The sequence below is a fragment of the Protobothrops mucrosquamatus genome, unplaced genomic scaffold (assembly GCF_001527695.2).
Source record: "Protobothrops mucrosquamatus isolate PMUCROS unplaced genomic scaffold, P.Mucros_1.0 scaffold2367, whole genome shotgun sequence".
Classification (NCBI taxonomy): Eukaryota; Metazoa; Chordata; class Lepidosauria; order Squamata; family Viperidae; genus Protobothrops; species Protobothrops mucrosquamatus.
The window spans coordinates 216,484-230,521 of record NW_015388444.1 but is presented as its reverse complement, the minus strand read 5'-3'; the positions used below and the strand labels follow the sequence as shown (position 1 = coordinate 230,521).

At 38.0% G+C, this 14,038-nt stretch overlaps 1 protein-coding gene across 1 annotated transcript; it reads right to left on the bottom strand.

Moving 5' to 3' along the window:
• Window positions 1-24: 24 nt before the first annotated feature.
• Window positions 25-10,946, bottom strand: BAG2 (BCL2 associated athanogene 2). Its single transcript, XM_015824812.1, has 3 exons — window positions 10,789-10,946; window positions 1,996-2,105; window positions 25-1,175 (listed from the first exon to the last, which is right to left on the bottom strand). The coding sequence occupies exons 1-3, from the start codon at window positions 10,944-10,946 to the stop codon at window positions 775-777; spliced, it is 669 nt and encodes a 222-aa protein (XP_015680298.1). The 3' UTR covers window positions 25-774.
• Window positions 10,947-14,038: the final 3,092 nt, after the last annotated feature.

Genomic DNA, 14,038 nt, shown 5'->3' with positions numbered 1-14,038 from the left:
ATACTAATTTAATGCATGGAGCATGATTTGTTTTATTTATGAATATTCAGCAATAAGGAAGTACATATAATTTTTTTGTTCGTGTTTTTTCCACGTTGCCATCTCTCTTAAACAGATTTATTCACTAAAGAGGAATACAATCTAATTGAATTGTCTATGATAGATTAATCTTTCAAGAACAAAATAGATATTACTAAACTATCTCTAGGGATTAACGGGACACTATTGCCTAAAATCAATACAGTACTAAAAGGAATAAATGGAATACCATTTATGAAAAGATTTATCCTTTGGATATGAAATGCCTACATTCTCTCAAATAAGGCAATTAGTTACTTATATCAATGTGCCAAGCCCTTTAAAGATGTATTCTTTGAACAGGAAAGCACGGAAGGCAGAACATTCTAGCCAGCCTGTTGATAGGATAAAAAGTACAGAATGTTCATGTGTTTATGTGCTTCTATGATGCATAACATTTGTAGTTGCCTCAGGACGTGCTTTATGAAGACGTTTTAGAGTTGGTTGGTTGGGTTTTTTTTAATGGAAGCAGACATATTTTCCCCTCAAAGGAATGTAAGGGTATTTTTTTTTCCAGAACTATCTTCTTCCATCTTTGTTTCTGAATGCCCAAGGATTTGTACAAGAGGTATATAAACTCCCTTCAGTTTCAGGGCATGTAACCTGTACTAACAAGACCATGCATTATATATTTTAAAATGGCAGCATTTCTTTGCTTTTTTAAGAAAACATTTTCATAACGATAATCAAAAGCTTTTAATCTTTTCCATTGTTGCAGAGTTGCCTTGAAGTTGTTTTTTGGTTTTCTAGAAGCATGATGGACTTTTCAGAGTTGTCTATATTTCTAAGCAAAGTCTCTAGCCGTCTTTTAATTTTCTTCTGATCTTCTATGGCGCATCCGATGACAACAGACTGAAATTTTTGATCAACAGGTCCAGATGGTGTCTCAGATGTACAAGCTCCATAAAGTGACATTAACCGGCTCTTTGAGTCTTCCAAATCATCCAAGAGTTTATTGACTATTTCATCAATCATCTGGGTAGCCCGCAACAGGGATTCCTGTTGCTGAGGATTTCTTATGGTTTCTACTGAAACCTCAACTGTGATGGTTCGGCCCATAAGGCGCTTGGCAGTCAGATTAAGTTCTTCTCTTTCACCTATATTTTGAAATTGAAAATGCTGCTTTTAACGTTTTACATAACACCAATTGACCAGCAAGGTCAGAAGAGTCAAGATAAATTAAGAATTACTGCATCATATTTTTGCTACAATCCATGGAAGATGGAGTACAATGATAATTGTAATGGGCTTGATAATACTTAACAGAGATTTTGACTTGATTAGTATTAGCAGCTTACCACAGAAAAAACACTGGCTAGATTAACAGAACACACTAAAATAGCATGGTTTGATTTGTTTCAGCTTATTGTCGCCCTTGAATCCTGTCCGTTGTAGCATATTAAGAAATTATCACTTAGTACAGGTGACCCTCGACTTACAACCATTCATTTAGTGACTGTTTGAAGTTACAATGGCACTGAAAAAGTGACATAGCCAATTTTTACACTTACAACTAATGCAGCATCCTCATGGTCACGTGATCAAAATTTGGACACTTAGCAACTGGTATGTATTTATGACAATTGCCCTGTCCTCCTCCAGATCATGTGATCACTATTTTTAACCTTCCCACTTGGCTTCCAACAAGCAAAGTCAATGGGAGAAGCCATATTCACTTAACAACCACATGATTCGCTTAACAATTGTACTTACGGTATTCGCTTAACAACGGTGGCAAAAAGGTAATAAAATGGGGCACAACCCACTTAACTGTCTTGCTTAGCAATAGAAAGTCGAGGAGTACCTGTATAAGTCTATCTACTATGAAGACACTAAAAAAAATCCCCTTATGTGTATTCATCAGATACTACAAATATGCATATATTTACACATTCACAAAGAAGTTTGGGGTATTACCTTCACTAATATTCCTCATATCCTGGCTATTCTGTATATTATGGATCATTTCCAGAAGAGCTTCTTTTTCTTGTTCCATTGAAGATGCTGCATCACGCAAAGCTTCAACTCTGGGAAGAGAAAATAATTACCAATTTAAAAGAGAGTTTACAAATATCCTTATACATGTCATGTTTTCTAACCCACCTCCATCTATTCCTTATTTATAATATTAAATTAACATACTAAATTCTTGCTACAACAAAGAGTTTTTATAGCAAATCAATATTTCCTATTTGCCAAAATGAGAAGGTGGATATTATAATCCTGGCTTGGTCTTACGCGCAAGAACTGCAAAATATCTTTTTTCTTATCCCCTGCCCCGACTGTATTTGCACAACAGCAGGAAAGGAGGTGGAGAGGGAATTCCAGCATTATTAAAGGGAAACAAATCAAGTATCAAGAAAAGTATATTTCTCACATATCATTTGAGATAAATCTAAAAAGTCTACTTTTCATATATGCCCTTCTACAATCAGCCCCTCTTCATTTAACAAGGAAAAGGGAAAAAAGTAAACTAAGGAGGACCAGTGGACAGTAGTCTAAATATGTTCCATATCCTTTGAAATAGCGATGTACCTCCTCAAGAACTTTTACCTGGCCCAGCAATATTGGATGACTGTTACCCAGAAGAATTAGCTGACCCAGAATGCAGACATTTATATAATGTTAGGAACTTTTAAGTTTTCCAAAAGCTGCACTGGTTACCTTTCAGTACAATTCAAAGTTCTGGATTTCACATTTAAAGAGTCACATATCTGAATATACCAAACCACCTTTCCCCAATGGCATAAGGATAGGAAGGCTGGGCTGCATCTGGGTCCCTTCTCTTATGGAAGGTCATTCACAATTATGGGGATAAGCCTTCTTGGTTGCTGTCTCCCCCCCTCCCTTTAGCATTCCTCTTGAAATTAGGCTAGCTGTCTTATTGTCTTGAAGTTGGTGATAAGCTTTACTTTTGGGGTTAAATTTGAGGTTTGTTACTATTCCTTAAAGTTCTGCTGCTTTGCTCTTGTTCAGCTTGCAATTGTTTTTAGTTTTAGATAGATAGGTGAGTGGGTGGGTAGATGGATGAATGGATGGAGATATAGATGGATGGATTTCCTTTGGTAAACAGCTTTGAATATGTTGAGTTGAGTGGCATATAAACTCAGGTAAATAACAGATTCTGCTCCTATTACAGTGAAGGAAGAGCCTCACTTTACAATGCTGGAGTTTTATACCTGAAACAACCTAAAGTATATAAACATTTTCACTTTGTTTTTTAAAGAAAGCAGCATTTTCCAATTTTGTGTCCTCCAGGCATGCTAAAATTAGATATTCTAGGAATAGCAGTTACATATTCAAATAACTGAATGTATGAAAAAGATTCTGAGCTTCTTTAACACTCAAGTCTGTGTACAGAATGTATTACACCAGATAGCAGGCAGAGACCCACAATACCAGATAGTCTTTCATACAGAACTATCTCTATGCAGAAAATTGCCATGTCAGAGGCAAAACTAGTTTTCTTTGACATTCTAGAATCTATCTGCATTCAGAAAATTATAGCCTTGCCATCAATTTATTATCTATCTCACCTGAATGATTTCTGTCAATTTGCAGAATTGTTATAGCTAGATTATCCTAATCATACAAAATGCAAAGCTCAATCTGAATGCTAAAAGGCATATGGATTATGTGTTTCAAGCCCTAGGATGGGGAAGAATGGATATCTGAATTAGTATATCAAGAAAGAATGGAAATAGCACCATATACAGTAAATTCCTAAAGTCCACTTTTTGGTCCACTGAGCTGAAGTTCTATATAGATCTAGCAAAGAGTAAATCTCAATAAAATTAAATCTCACTAAACCTAAAAAGTAAAGACAATCTTGTCCACACAAAAAGAGGCCAAATCTCATATGCTTTCTGGAATGACAGCTGGACCTTCTGAGTCCTTCCTCATTTGTAACTATATATAGGTCTCTTCTATCATAGCACCTGTTATACTTCACTCACAAAGCTGGACCACTTTCCAGAACAAAATTTCTTCCTCATTCTTGAACACATGCAGAAAAATTAAGGTTGCAAAAAATTTATCATTGTAGCTATGGTAGCACCCATAAACACTCATTCAGTAGGAAATAATTTACTTGTGTGAAATTGCCATTCCAAAATAAACATGACAGAAGATTTGCAATTCATTTGACATTGTTTAAAATATGTTTTACGAGAAAGGCAGATTACCTATATAGTCAGAAATTATAGAGTGATGCATATATATAATTTGTAACACAGCAATACTATTTGTTTTTTAGAATTTGAGATCCTAACCATAAAAATGTGATGAAGTCATTTAGAAAATGTATTATATAATTCTGCAAATAACAGCCTTCTGGATAATCTTAGCTATGTATGTATAGCATTGTAGTCTAAGAGTAACCCCTATAGTTCTGGTTTGCATATTTTGGGGTGGGGCTGCTTAACATGATATATAAATCAGACCATAATTGTGAATCCAACTATGTAGTCAGTGGCTGTCACTTCTTAGTAGTCATGTACTGCTCAACTAAAATAAAAAAATGAATCAATAACTTCTTTAAATGTAATTTAATTAAACCACGAAGTACATGATTTACTACATAATACAGAAAATATAGAAAAAAATGTAAAATATAGAACATTCAACACTAAATGAGCACCTTATATTCAAATTTCAGTTCAGTTAAAAATTCATATGAAGCTTTTGATGAAATTATTTCAGCAATTTTTATTCATTTTTCCCCCATGAAAAGTGCCTGAATTGCAGTAATAAATTTCCTAGTGAAAATTATGAACTTTATAGTGTTCATTAAAAAAACTGTTATGCTTTTGTTAGATAAAGAAATATGTCTAACCTAATAATCTTATCTCTGTCTCAACTATCATATTCAGGAAGGGTAATGCTCTAAGTTATAGTTATTTGATTTCTTTACTTATGTCTTTTGGTAAAGGGTGAATTTTTCAGGCTATCTATCCTGTTTTTAAGATTAAGTAAATATCCATGGCAAGTGTAAAGAAGTAAAGAAATGCTAAACAATGGAAATAGTTGTTTAAGTACCAGTAATGAGTCTGTTGCAATTATGAAAAAGAGCCCTGAAATTAAAAATTTGAGGCAATATCATGCTACGTCATTATGTAATGTGGTTTGGCTTTAGATGTTGTGTACACCTAGTCCCAGCGTAGGCAACCTTGGCTCTTTTATGACTCGTGGACTTCAACTCCCAGAATTCCTGAGCCAGCCATGCTGGCTCAGGAATTCTGGGAGTTGAAGTCCACGAGTCATAAAAGAGCCAAGGTTGCCTACCCCTGACCTAGTCTTACTGATGAGTAAACCATGGTTTATAGCCCAATGTTATAAATATGCAAACTCAGCCAATCACTGTTGGTGTTCAGCCAGGATTGGCTTCATTTTTGATGGGATCTGGATCTTCTCTACCTGAGGCTAGTTTACAGTAGAAAGTACTGTGCCCCAGCCTCGCCTCCCACCATTTCAGGAAACTGGCATGTTGGTTTGCTAATCCATCTACCTCAACTGGAATGCACCAGAATGAGTGTCACTGACTACAGATCCCTGAAGCTACACTGGGAAGCCAGTGCATGAAATGTTCATGTTCTGATCTAATTCAGAGACATGAACGTGCACAAAATCATAAGAACACACAGAAACATTTGGAAGTAGTAATAGACATTCTTATCTAATGTTACTCGGTGTACCATTAAACCTGTCATCTCTAATCTCAACTCCCATATATTCCACCAGCCCTTAAACGGGGGAATTTTGCTTTTTTTTTTTTTTTTCCCAACCGAGCAGATCCAAAACTCTCCTCATCCATTCAGAATCATGTATAGAAAATCCATTCTCCCACGCAATTCATCCCACCTCCTCACTTGGAAAGGCTACAGCCTTCCAAACGAGGAAGGATTTTACATGGCTGACGTCCAGAGAGGCTGAGAAAAACCCCGTCCCATTTCAAAAGCACCCGGAGATTATACTTGGGACCATTAACATTTTTTCCCAGAGCCCCCCAAACTTCGCGTCATGCTGAAGCGAGGCCTGACCGCTAAAAGCAAGAGAAGGCACGTCGGGGATTCTCCTCCTCTTCCATTTATCAAACGGGGGAAAAAACGTTCTGCAAAATATTCCAGAGCCCAAACGGAGATGCGGAGCATCGAAGCAATCCAAATAATAATAATAATAATAATAATAATAATAATAATAATAATAATAATAATAATAATAATAATAATAATAATAATAATAATAATAATAATAANCTACAACAAAGAGTTTTTATAGCAAATCAATATTTCCTATTTGCCAAAATGAGAAGGTGGATATTATAATCCTGGCTTGGTCTTACGCGCAAGAACTGCAAAATATCTTTTTTCTTATCCCCTGCCCCGACTGTATTTGCACAACAGCAGGAAAGGAGGTGGAGAGGGAATTCCAGCATTATTAAAGGGAAACAAATCACGTATCAAGAAAAGTATATTTCTCACGTATCATTTGAGATAAATCTAAAAAGTCTTCATATATGCCCTTCTACAATCAGCCCCTCTTCATTTAACAAGGAAAAGGGAAAAAAGTAAACTAAGGAGGACCAGTGGACAGTAGTCTAAATATGTTCCATATCCTTTGAAATAGCGATGTACCTCCTCAAGAACTTTTACCTGGCCCAGCAATATTGGATGACTGTTACCCAGAAGAATTAGCTGACCCAGAATGCAGATATTTATATAATGTTAGGAACTTTTAAGTTTTCCAAAAGCTGCACTGGTTACCTTTCAGTACAATTCAAAGTTCTGGATTTCATGTTTAAAGGGTCACATATCTGAATATACCAAACCACCTTTCCCCAGTGGCATAAGGATAGGAAGGCTGGGCTGCATCTGGGTCCCTTCTCTTATGGAAGGTCATTCACAATTATGGGGATAAGCCTTCTTGGTTGCTGTCTCCCCCCCCCCCCCCTTTAGCATTCCTCTTGAAATTAGGCTAGCTGTCTTATTGTCTTGAAGTTGGTGATAAGCTTTACTTTTGGGGTTAAATTTGAGGTTTGTTACTATTCCTTAAAGTTCTGCTGCTTTGCTCTTGCAATTGTTTTTTAGTTTTAGATAGATACCGTAATTGAGTGGGTGGGTAGATGGATGAATGGATGGAGATATAGATGGATGGATGGATTTCCTTTGGTAAATAGTTTTGAACTTTGTTGAGTGGCATATAAACTCAAGTAAATAACAGATTCTGCTCCTATTACAGTGAAGGAAGAGCCTCACTTTACACTGCTGGAGTTTTATACCTGAAACAACCTATATAAACATTTTCACTTTGTTTTTTAAAGAAAGCATTTTCCAACTTTGTGTCCTCCAGGCATGCTAAAATTAGATATTCTAGGAATCGCAGTTACATATTCAAAGAACTGAATGTATGAAAAAGATTCTGAGTTTCTTTAACACTCAAGTCTGTGTACAGAATGTATTACACTAGATAGCAGGCAGAGACCCACAATACCAGATAGTCTTTCATACAGAACTATCTCTATGCAGAAAATTACCATGTCAGAGGCAAAACTAGTTTTCTTTGACATTCTAGAATCTATCTGCATTCAGAAAATTATACCCTTGCCATCAATTTATTATCTATCTCACCTAAATGATTTCTGTCAATTTGCAGAATTGTTATAGCTAGATTATCATACAAAATGCAAAGCTCAATTTGAATGCTAAAAGGCATATGGATTATGTGTTTCAAGCCCTAGGATGGGAAAGAATGAATATCTGAATTGGTATATCAAGAAAGAATGGAAATAGCACCATATAAATTCCCACAGTCCACTTTTTGGTCCACTGAGCTGAAGTTCTATATAGATCTAGCAAAGAGTAAATCTCTATAAAATTAAATCTCACTAAACCTAAAAAGTAAAGACAATCTTGTCCACACAAAAAGAGGCCAAATCTCATATGCTTTCTGGAATGACAGCTGGACCTTCTGAGTCCTTCCTCATTTGTAACTATATATAGGTCTCTTCTATCATAGCACCTGTTATACTTCACTCACAAAGCTGGACCACTTTCCAGAACAAAATTTCTTCCTCATTCTTAAACACATGCAGAAAAATTAAGGTTGCAAAAAATTTATCATTGTAGCTATGGTAGCACCCATAAACACTCATTCAGTAGGAAATAATTTACTTGTGTGAAATTGCCATTCCAAAATAAACATGACAGAAGATTTGCAATTCATTTGACATTGTTTAAAATATGTTTTACGAGAAAGGCAGATTACCTATATAGTCAGAAATTATAGAGTGATGCATATATATAATTTGTAACACAGCAATACTATTTGTTTTTTAGAATTTGAGATCCTAACCATAAAAAATGTGATGAAGTCATTTAGAAAATGTATTATATAATTCTGCAAATAACAGCCTTCTGGATAATCTTAGCTATGTATGTATAGCATTGTAGTCTAAGAGTAACCCCTATAGTTCTGGTTTGCATATTTTGGGGTGGGGCGGCTTAACATGATATATAAATCAGACCATAATTGTGAATCCAACTATGTAGTCAGTGGCTGTCACTTCTTAGTAGTCATGTACTGCTCAACTAAAATAAAAAAATGAATCAATAACTTCTTTAAATGTAATTTAATTAAACCACGAAGTACATGATTTACTACATAATACAGAAAATATAGAAAAAAATGTAAAATATAGAACATTCAACACTAAATGAGCACCTTATATTCAAATTTCAGTTCAGTTAAAAATTCATATGAAGCTTTTGATGAAATTATTTCAGCAATTTTTATTCATTTTTCCCCCATGAAAAGTGCCTGAATTGCAGTAATAAATTTCCTAGTGAAAATTATGAACTTTATAGTGTTCATTAAAAAACCTGTTATGCTTTTGTTAGATAAAGAAATATGTCTAACCTAATAATCTTATCTCTGTCTCAACTATCATATTCAGGAAGGATAATGCTCTAAGTTATAGTTATTTGATTTCTTTACTTATGTCTTTTGGTAAAGGGTGAATTTTTCAGGCTATCTATCCTGTTTTAAGACTATGTAAATGTCCATGGCAAGTGTAAAGAAGTAAAGAAATGCTAAACAATGGAAATAGTCATTTAAGTACCAGTAACGAGTCTGTTGCAATTATGAAAAAGAGCCCTGAAATTAAAAATTTGAGGCAATATCATGCTAAGTCATTATGTAATGTGGTTTGGCTTTAGATGTTGTGTACACCTAGTCCCAGCGTAGGCAACCTTGGCTCTTTTATGACTCGTAGACTTCAACTCCCAGAATTCCTGAGCCAGCCATGCTGAGCCAGCCATGCTGGCTCAGGAATTCTGGGAGTTGAAGTCCACGAGTCATAAAAGAGCCAAGGTTGCCTACCCCTGACCTAGTCTTACTGATGAGTAAACCATGGTTTATAGCCCAATGTTATAAATATGCAAACTCAGCCAATCACTGTTGGTGTTCAGCCAGGATTGGCTTCATTTTTGATGGGATCTGGATCTTCTCTACCTGAGACTAGTTTACAGTAGAAAGTACTGTGCCCCAGCCTTGCCTCCCACCATTTCAGGAAACTGGCATGTTGGTTTGCTAATCCATCTACCTCAAGTGGAATGCACCAGAATGAGTGTCACTGACTACAGATCCCTGAAGCTACACTGGGAAGCCAGTGCATGAAATGTTCATGTTCTGATCTAATTCAGAGACATGAAGGTGCACAAAATCATAAGAACACACAGAAACATTTGGAAGTAGTAATAGACATTCTTATCTAATGTTACTCGGTGTACGATTAAACCTGCCATCTCTAATCTCAACTCCCATATATTCCACCAGCCCTTAAACGGGGGAATTTTGCTTTTTTTTTTTTTTTTTCCCAACCGAGCAGATCCAAAACTCTCCTCATCCATTCAGAATCATTCAGAATCGTGTATAGAAAATCCATTCTCCCACGCAATTCATCCCACCTCCTCACTTGGAAAAGCTACAGCTTTCCAAACGAGGAAGGATTTTACACGGCTGACGTCCAGAGAGGCTGAGAAAAACCCCGTCCCATTTCAAAAGCACCCGGAGATTATACTTGGGACCATTAACATTTTTTCCCAGAGCCCCCCAAACTTCGCGTCATGCTGAACCGAGGCCTGACCACTAAAAGCAAGAGAAGGCACGTCGGGGATTCTCCTCCTCTTCCATTTATCAAACGGGGGAAAAAACGTTCTGCAAAATATTCCAGAGCCCAAACGGAGATGCGGAGCATCGAAGCAATCCAAATAATAATAATAATAATAATAATAATAATAATAATAATAATAATAATAATAATAATAATAATAATAATAATAACAACAATTAATAATAATAATTAATAATAATAATAATAATAATAATAAATAATAATAATAATAATAATAATAATAATAATATTATAATAATAATAATAATAATAATAATAATAATAATAATAATAATAATAATAATAATAATAATAATAATAATAATAATAATAATAATAATAGAGGAGCACTTTTAAAGACGCGGCCGAGACGGTTCCTTTTTCTCGCGAGGAAGCAGTTGACAAAATCCCCACCGCAAATTGCCCAGAAGAGGGAGGCGAGGAAGACGGTGGGAGACAAACGCTGCGCTTTTCTCACACGCTCCTCCGAAGAGCCAAGGGCGCTGCCCCTCGGCTGGCACGCCCGCCCTTCCCAGCCTTACCTCCGCTCCAGCTGGTCCAGGCAATCAAGCAGGCGGCTGGAACGGTCCGCCATGGAGGTGGAGCGGAAGAAGCGCCCTCGGGGCTGCTGACCCGTGCCCGCTTGCTGGGCTGCCTCGCCGCCGCTGTTCTTGGCGCTGCCGACCTTGGCCTGGGCCATGGCAAGGCGAGGAGCCGTGGCCGCCGCCGCCGCCGCCGCCGCCTGGCGCCTCTGCCCGCCGCACGGCGCTTGCCCGGTCAGCAGCTGCAGTGACGGGAGCGGGCGCCTCAGCCTGGACGCCGAAGAGCCGCTCCCGCCCCGGAGTCGCCCCTCCCCTGGCGCACTTGCAAGACTAGGTGGCGGTCAAAGAGGCTCCGGAGCGCAAATGGCTGGGCGCCCATCTCGTCCTCCGGCTTGTATGAAACGGCGAGGGCTGGGCTTCTGATGTCCCTGGGCTCTTCGTTCCCGCCAAAGCACCAACTCCCCAGTCTAATCAGCGCGACCCCGGCTGGCCCGGAGCGGAGAGCTTAAACTGGGGCTTTCGCCAAAGTCGTAATCGCCTTGCCATTGTGGTGTGTCCAGCCAGCTGGGAGCAGGCGCCGCGTTGGATTCTTGCGGGTGCTCTTCTGCCCACCCGCCCACCATTTTTCCTCCCCAGGACAGGCAGGGGCATGGCGGTGGCTCCCTCCTTCCCCCTCATAGAGCAGGAAAAAAGGTTTAGGCTTGGGAGAGTTAGCCAGAAGGTACAATTAGGAAAGGGGCATTTTTTTGCCTGGAGGCATTGTGAGAGGTTTTATATCCAAATACTGTATATTTTGTTCTTTATGCTGTTTCCATCTTTCCTTTAAAATATTAACAGAATCCACAATTATCCCCGCTAGATAATTAAGTCAAGCTGAAACTAAGTTAATCAACTAAAGTTAACAACCTTCCTCAAACCCCCAAATAAGTTACCCCCTAGGTCTAGAATCAGCATGTAGATCAGGGGTAGTCAACCTTGGCTCTTTTATGACTCGTGGACTTCAATTCCCAGAATTCCTGAGCCAGCTTAGCTGGCTCAGGAATTCTGGGAGTTGAAGTCCACGAGTCATAAAAGAGCCAAGGTTGACTACCCCTGATGTAGATGCTTCACCCCGGACAAGCTCCCCCTATAAAAATCTGCTGCTGTACTCCATTTCTCTGCAGCCTGCCCCTGAAGGCAAACTCTTTTGCTTTTGGGAATAAATAATAATTCTTTCCTCACAGCTGTCTGGATCTCATTTTTATTTATTCTTGCACAGCCCCGGCTCCAGTTGGAACCCCGAATTAATCTTTCGACAGCATCTCTGGCTTTTCACCTCAGAATGGGGAAAAGCTGTGGGTTACTCCCTGAGGGGGTTACCTCTGCATTTCTCTGGGGAGAGCCGAATGGAAAGGGGGATCCTCCGAAGTCCTCCCCGCTTACCAGCACAAACTTAAGGTGAAGGTGTCTGCTGCTCCTGCTCCGATTCTGTGCATTTTTTAGTTTAATCTTCTAGGCTCCTTGAAAAAGTGGGACGTTGGCTGCCTTATGACACAATTAATTTAGGTATTTAAATCTAAATAGTGTTTTGTAACCTCATGTGTGGTTAATATGTGGTTCAATTAATCACATAGAGAAAAATGGGATTAAATCCTGGATGAATTAAAGACACTTAGGGGAAGTTTGCTGCCGAGTTTAAATTCAGTCCACTTACAGTTTGGTCTCTTGATCAAACAATATCCATTGTGGCTTCAAAATAGTTTTTTTTTTTGTGCTTTTTTCTTCTCTTAAGGCACACATGCTCTTTTATGCCTTCTTGGTGTAGAATGTTTGTTCTGAGTAAAATCGTTTTACATGCATTCTGGGTGTAATATGTGAGCTCTTTTTGAATAAGACCATTTCAAGGTATTGTCCTCCCTCTGTCCCCAGGTAACACTAGCATGCTGATAGTTAGAAAAAACTGAGAAACTACTGCAGTGCAGATAAGTAACAGGAAGAAAGTCTTTGTGAGTTAATATTGGCAGGAACTCAAGGCACTTCACTAGACTTGTCATAACTGATTTTTTTTTTTTAAAAAAAGGTCTACAGAACTCCTAAATGCAGACAGATTCACATTATTGCAGATGCCATAAGACAAAAGGGATTTGCAGGGGCGAGAATAAATTTAATATTTAAAATATGTATAATTTTATTAAGAATTTATAGTAGTAAAATCTAATACAAATTAAAAGAAAATAGAAAGTAAAAAAACCAGAAGAAATAAAGACAGAAAACTACAGTTAATCTTTTGACTTAAAACCAAAATTGAGCCTGGAATTTTGGTCATACTTTGTTTTAGTTTATTAAGTGAGACACCCACGTGGATGCCTTGCTGAGCAACCACCATCCCAGTTTTTCCTATTATGGTTATAGTACAAAGGGAGGTAGTGGGTACAATAATTGACAGAATTGTCTGAACTAAAGCTTGGCAACTGATCAGAAGGGAGGCAACATGATCCCACCTCCCAACAATTGAGAATCTCCAATCACATAAAAAGCAAGACAGTTGACCTTGTCTTCAGGATGAGTAATTTGAAGCACTTCTGGAAAATGATTACAGTTGATTACTTTAGACCAGGGGATCAAACTGCTGACCAGTGGGCTGCTTGCATCATACGGAGGCTGCGTTCACCCAGCTCCAGCAATGCAAAAAGTCGCTATACGTTGTGACACATCACGTGACATGGTGAGTTTGACAACAGTGCTTTAGGCAGTTTTAGTTGTGGGAAAAGTTAATAGTTTTGTGTGGCCAAGGGAAATGTTGGGGTTGTTAGGATAACGATTTAAGGTGCTGAATTAGAAACTGACAGAGTTCTAGCCTTTCATTTGGGCTGGTTGAATTATTTGGGAATTTGCATTTTGGTAGGCAAAAAAAAAAATCCTTTGGAAAACTAAAAATGTCTCAGATTCAGGGATCAAGTTCTTATCAGCTCCATGCCAAACCTGGAATTCCCAAGTTTTGCTACAAGTTAGCATTCTGTTACGACATAGGTGGGAAACCTGCTTGAGGAGACATTTGGTCCATGCAATGCATGGAAATCACTTGAACTCCACCATGAGTTCAACTCTTTGCTCTATATCACCTTACACAGGAAAAAAAAATATTTTTTCTAGGTCAGCAGCAAAGGAAGGGAGCAATTACGTTCCCCCCTCCCCTGTATAGTTGTTTTTATTCATGTAGAAGGAAGTACGGAACGTCAAGAGATTTCTGAGCTTGCAAATTGGTCTTTGG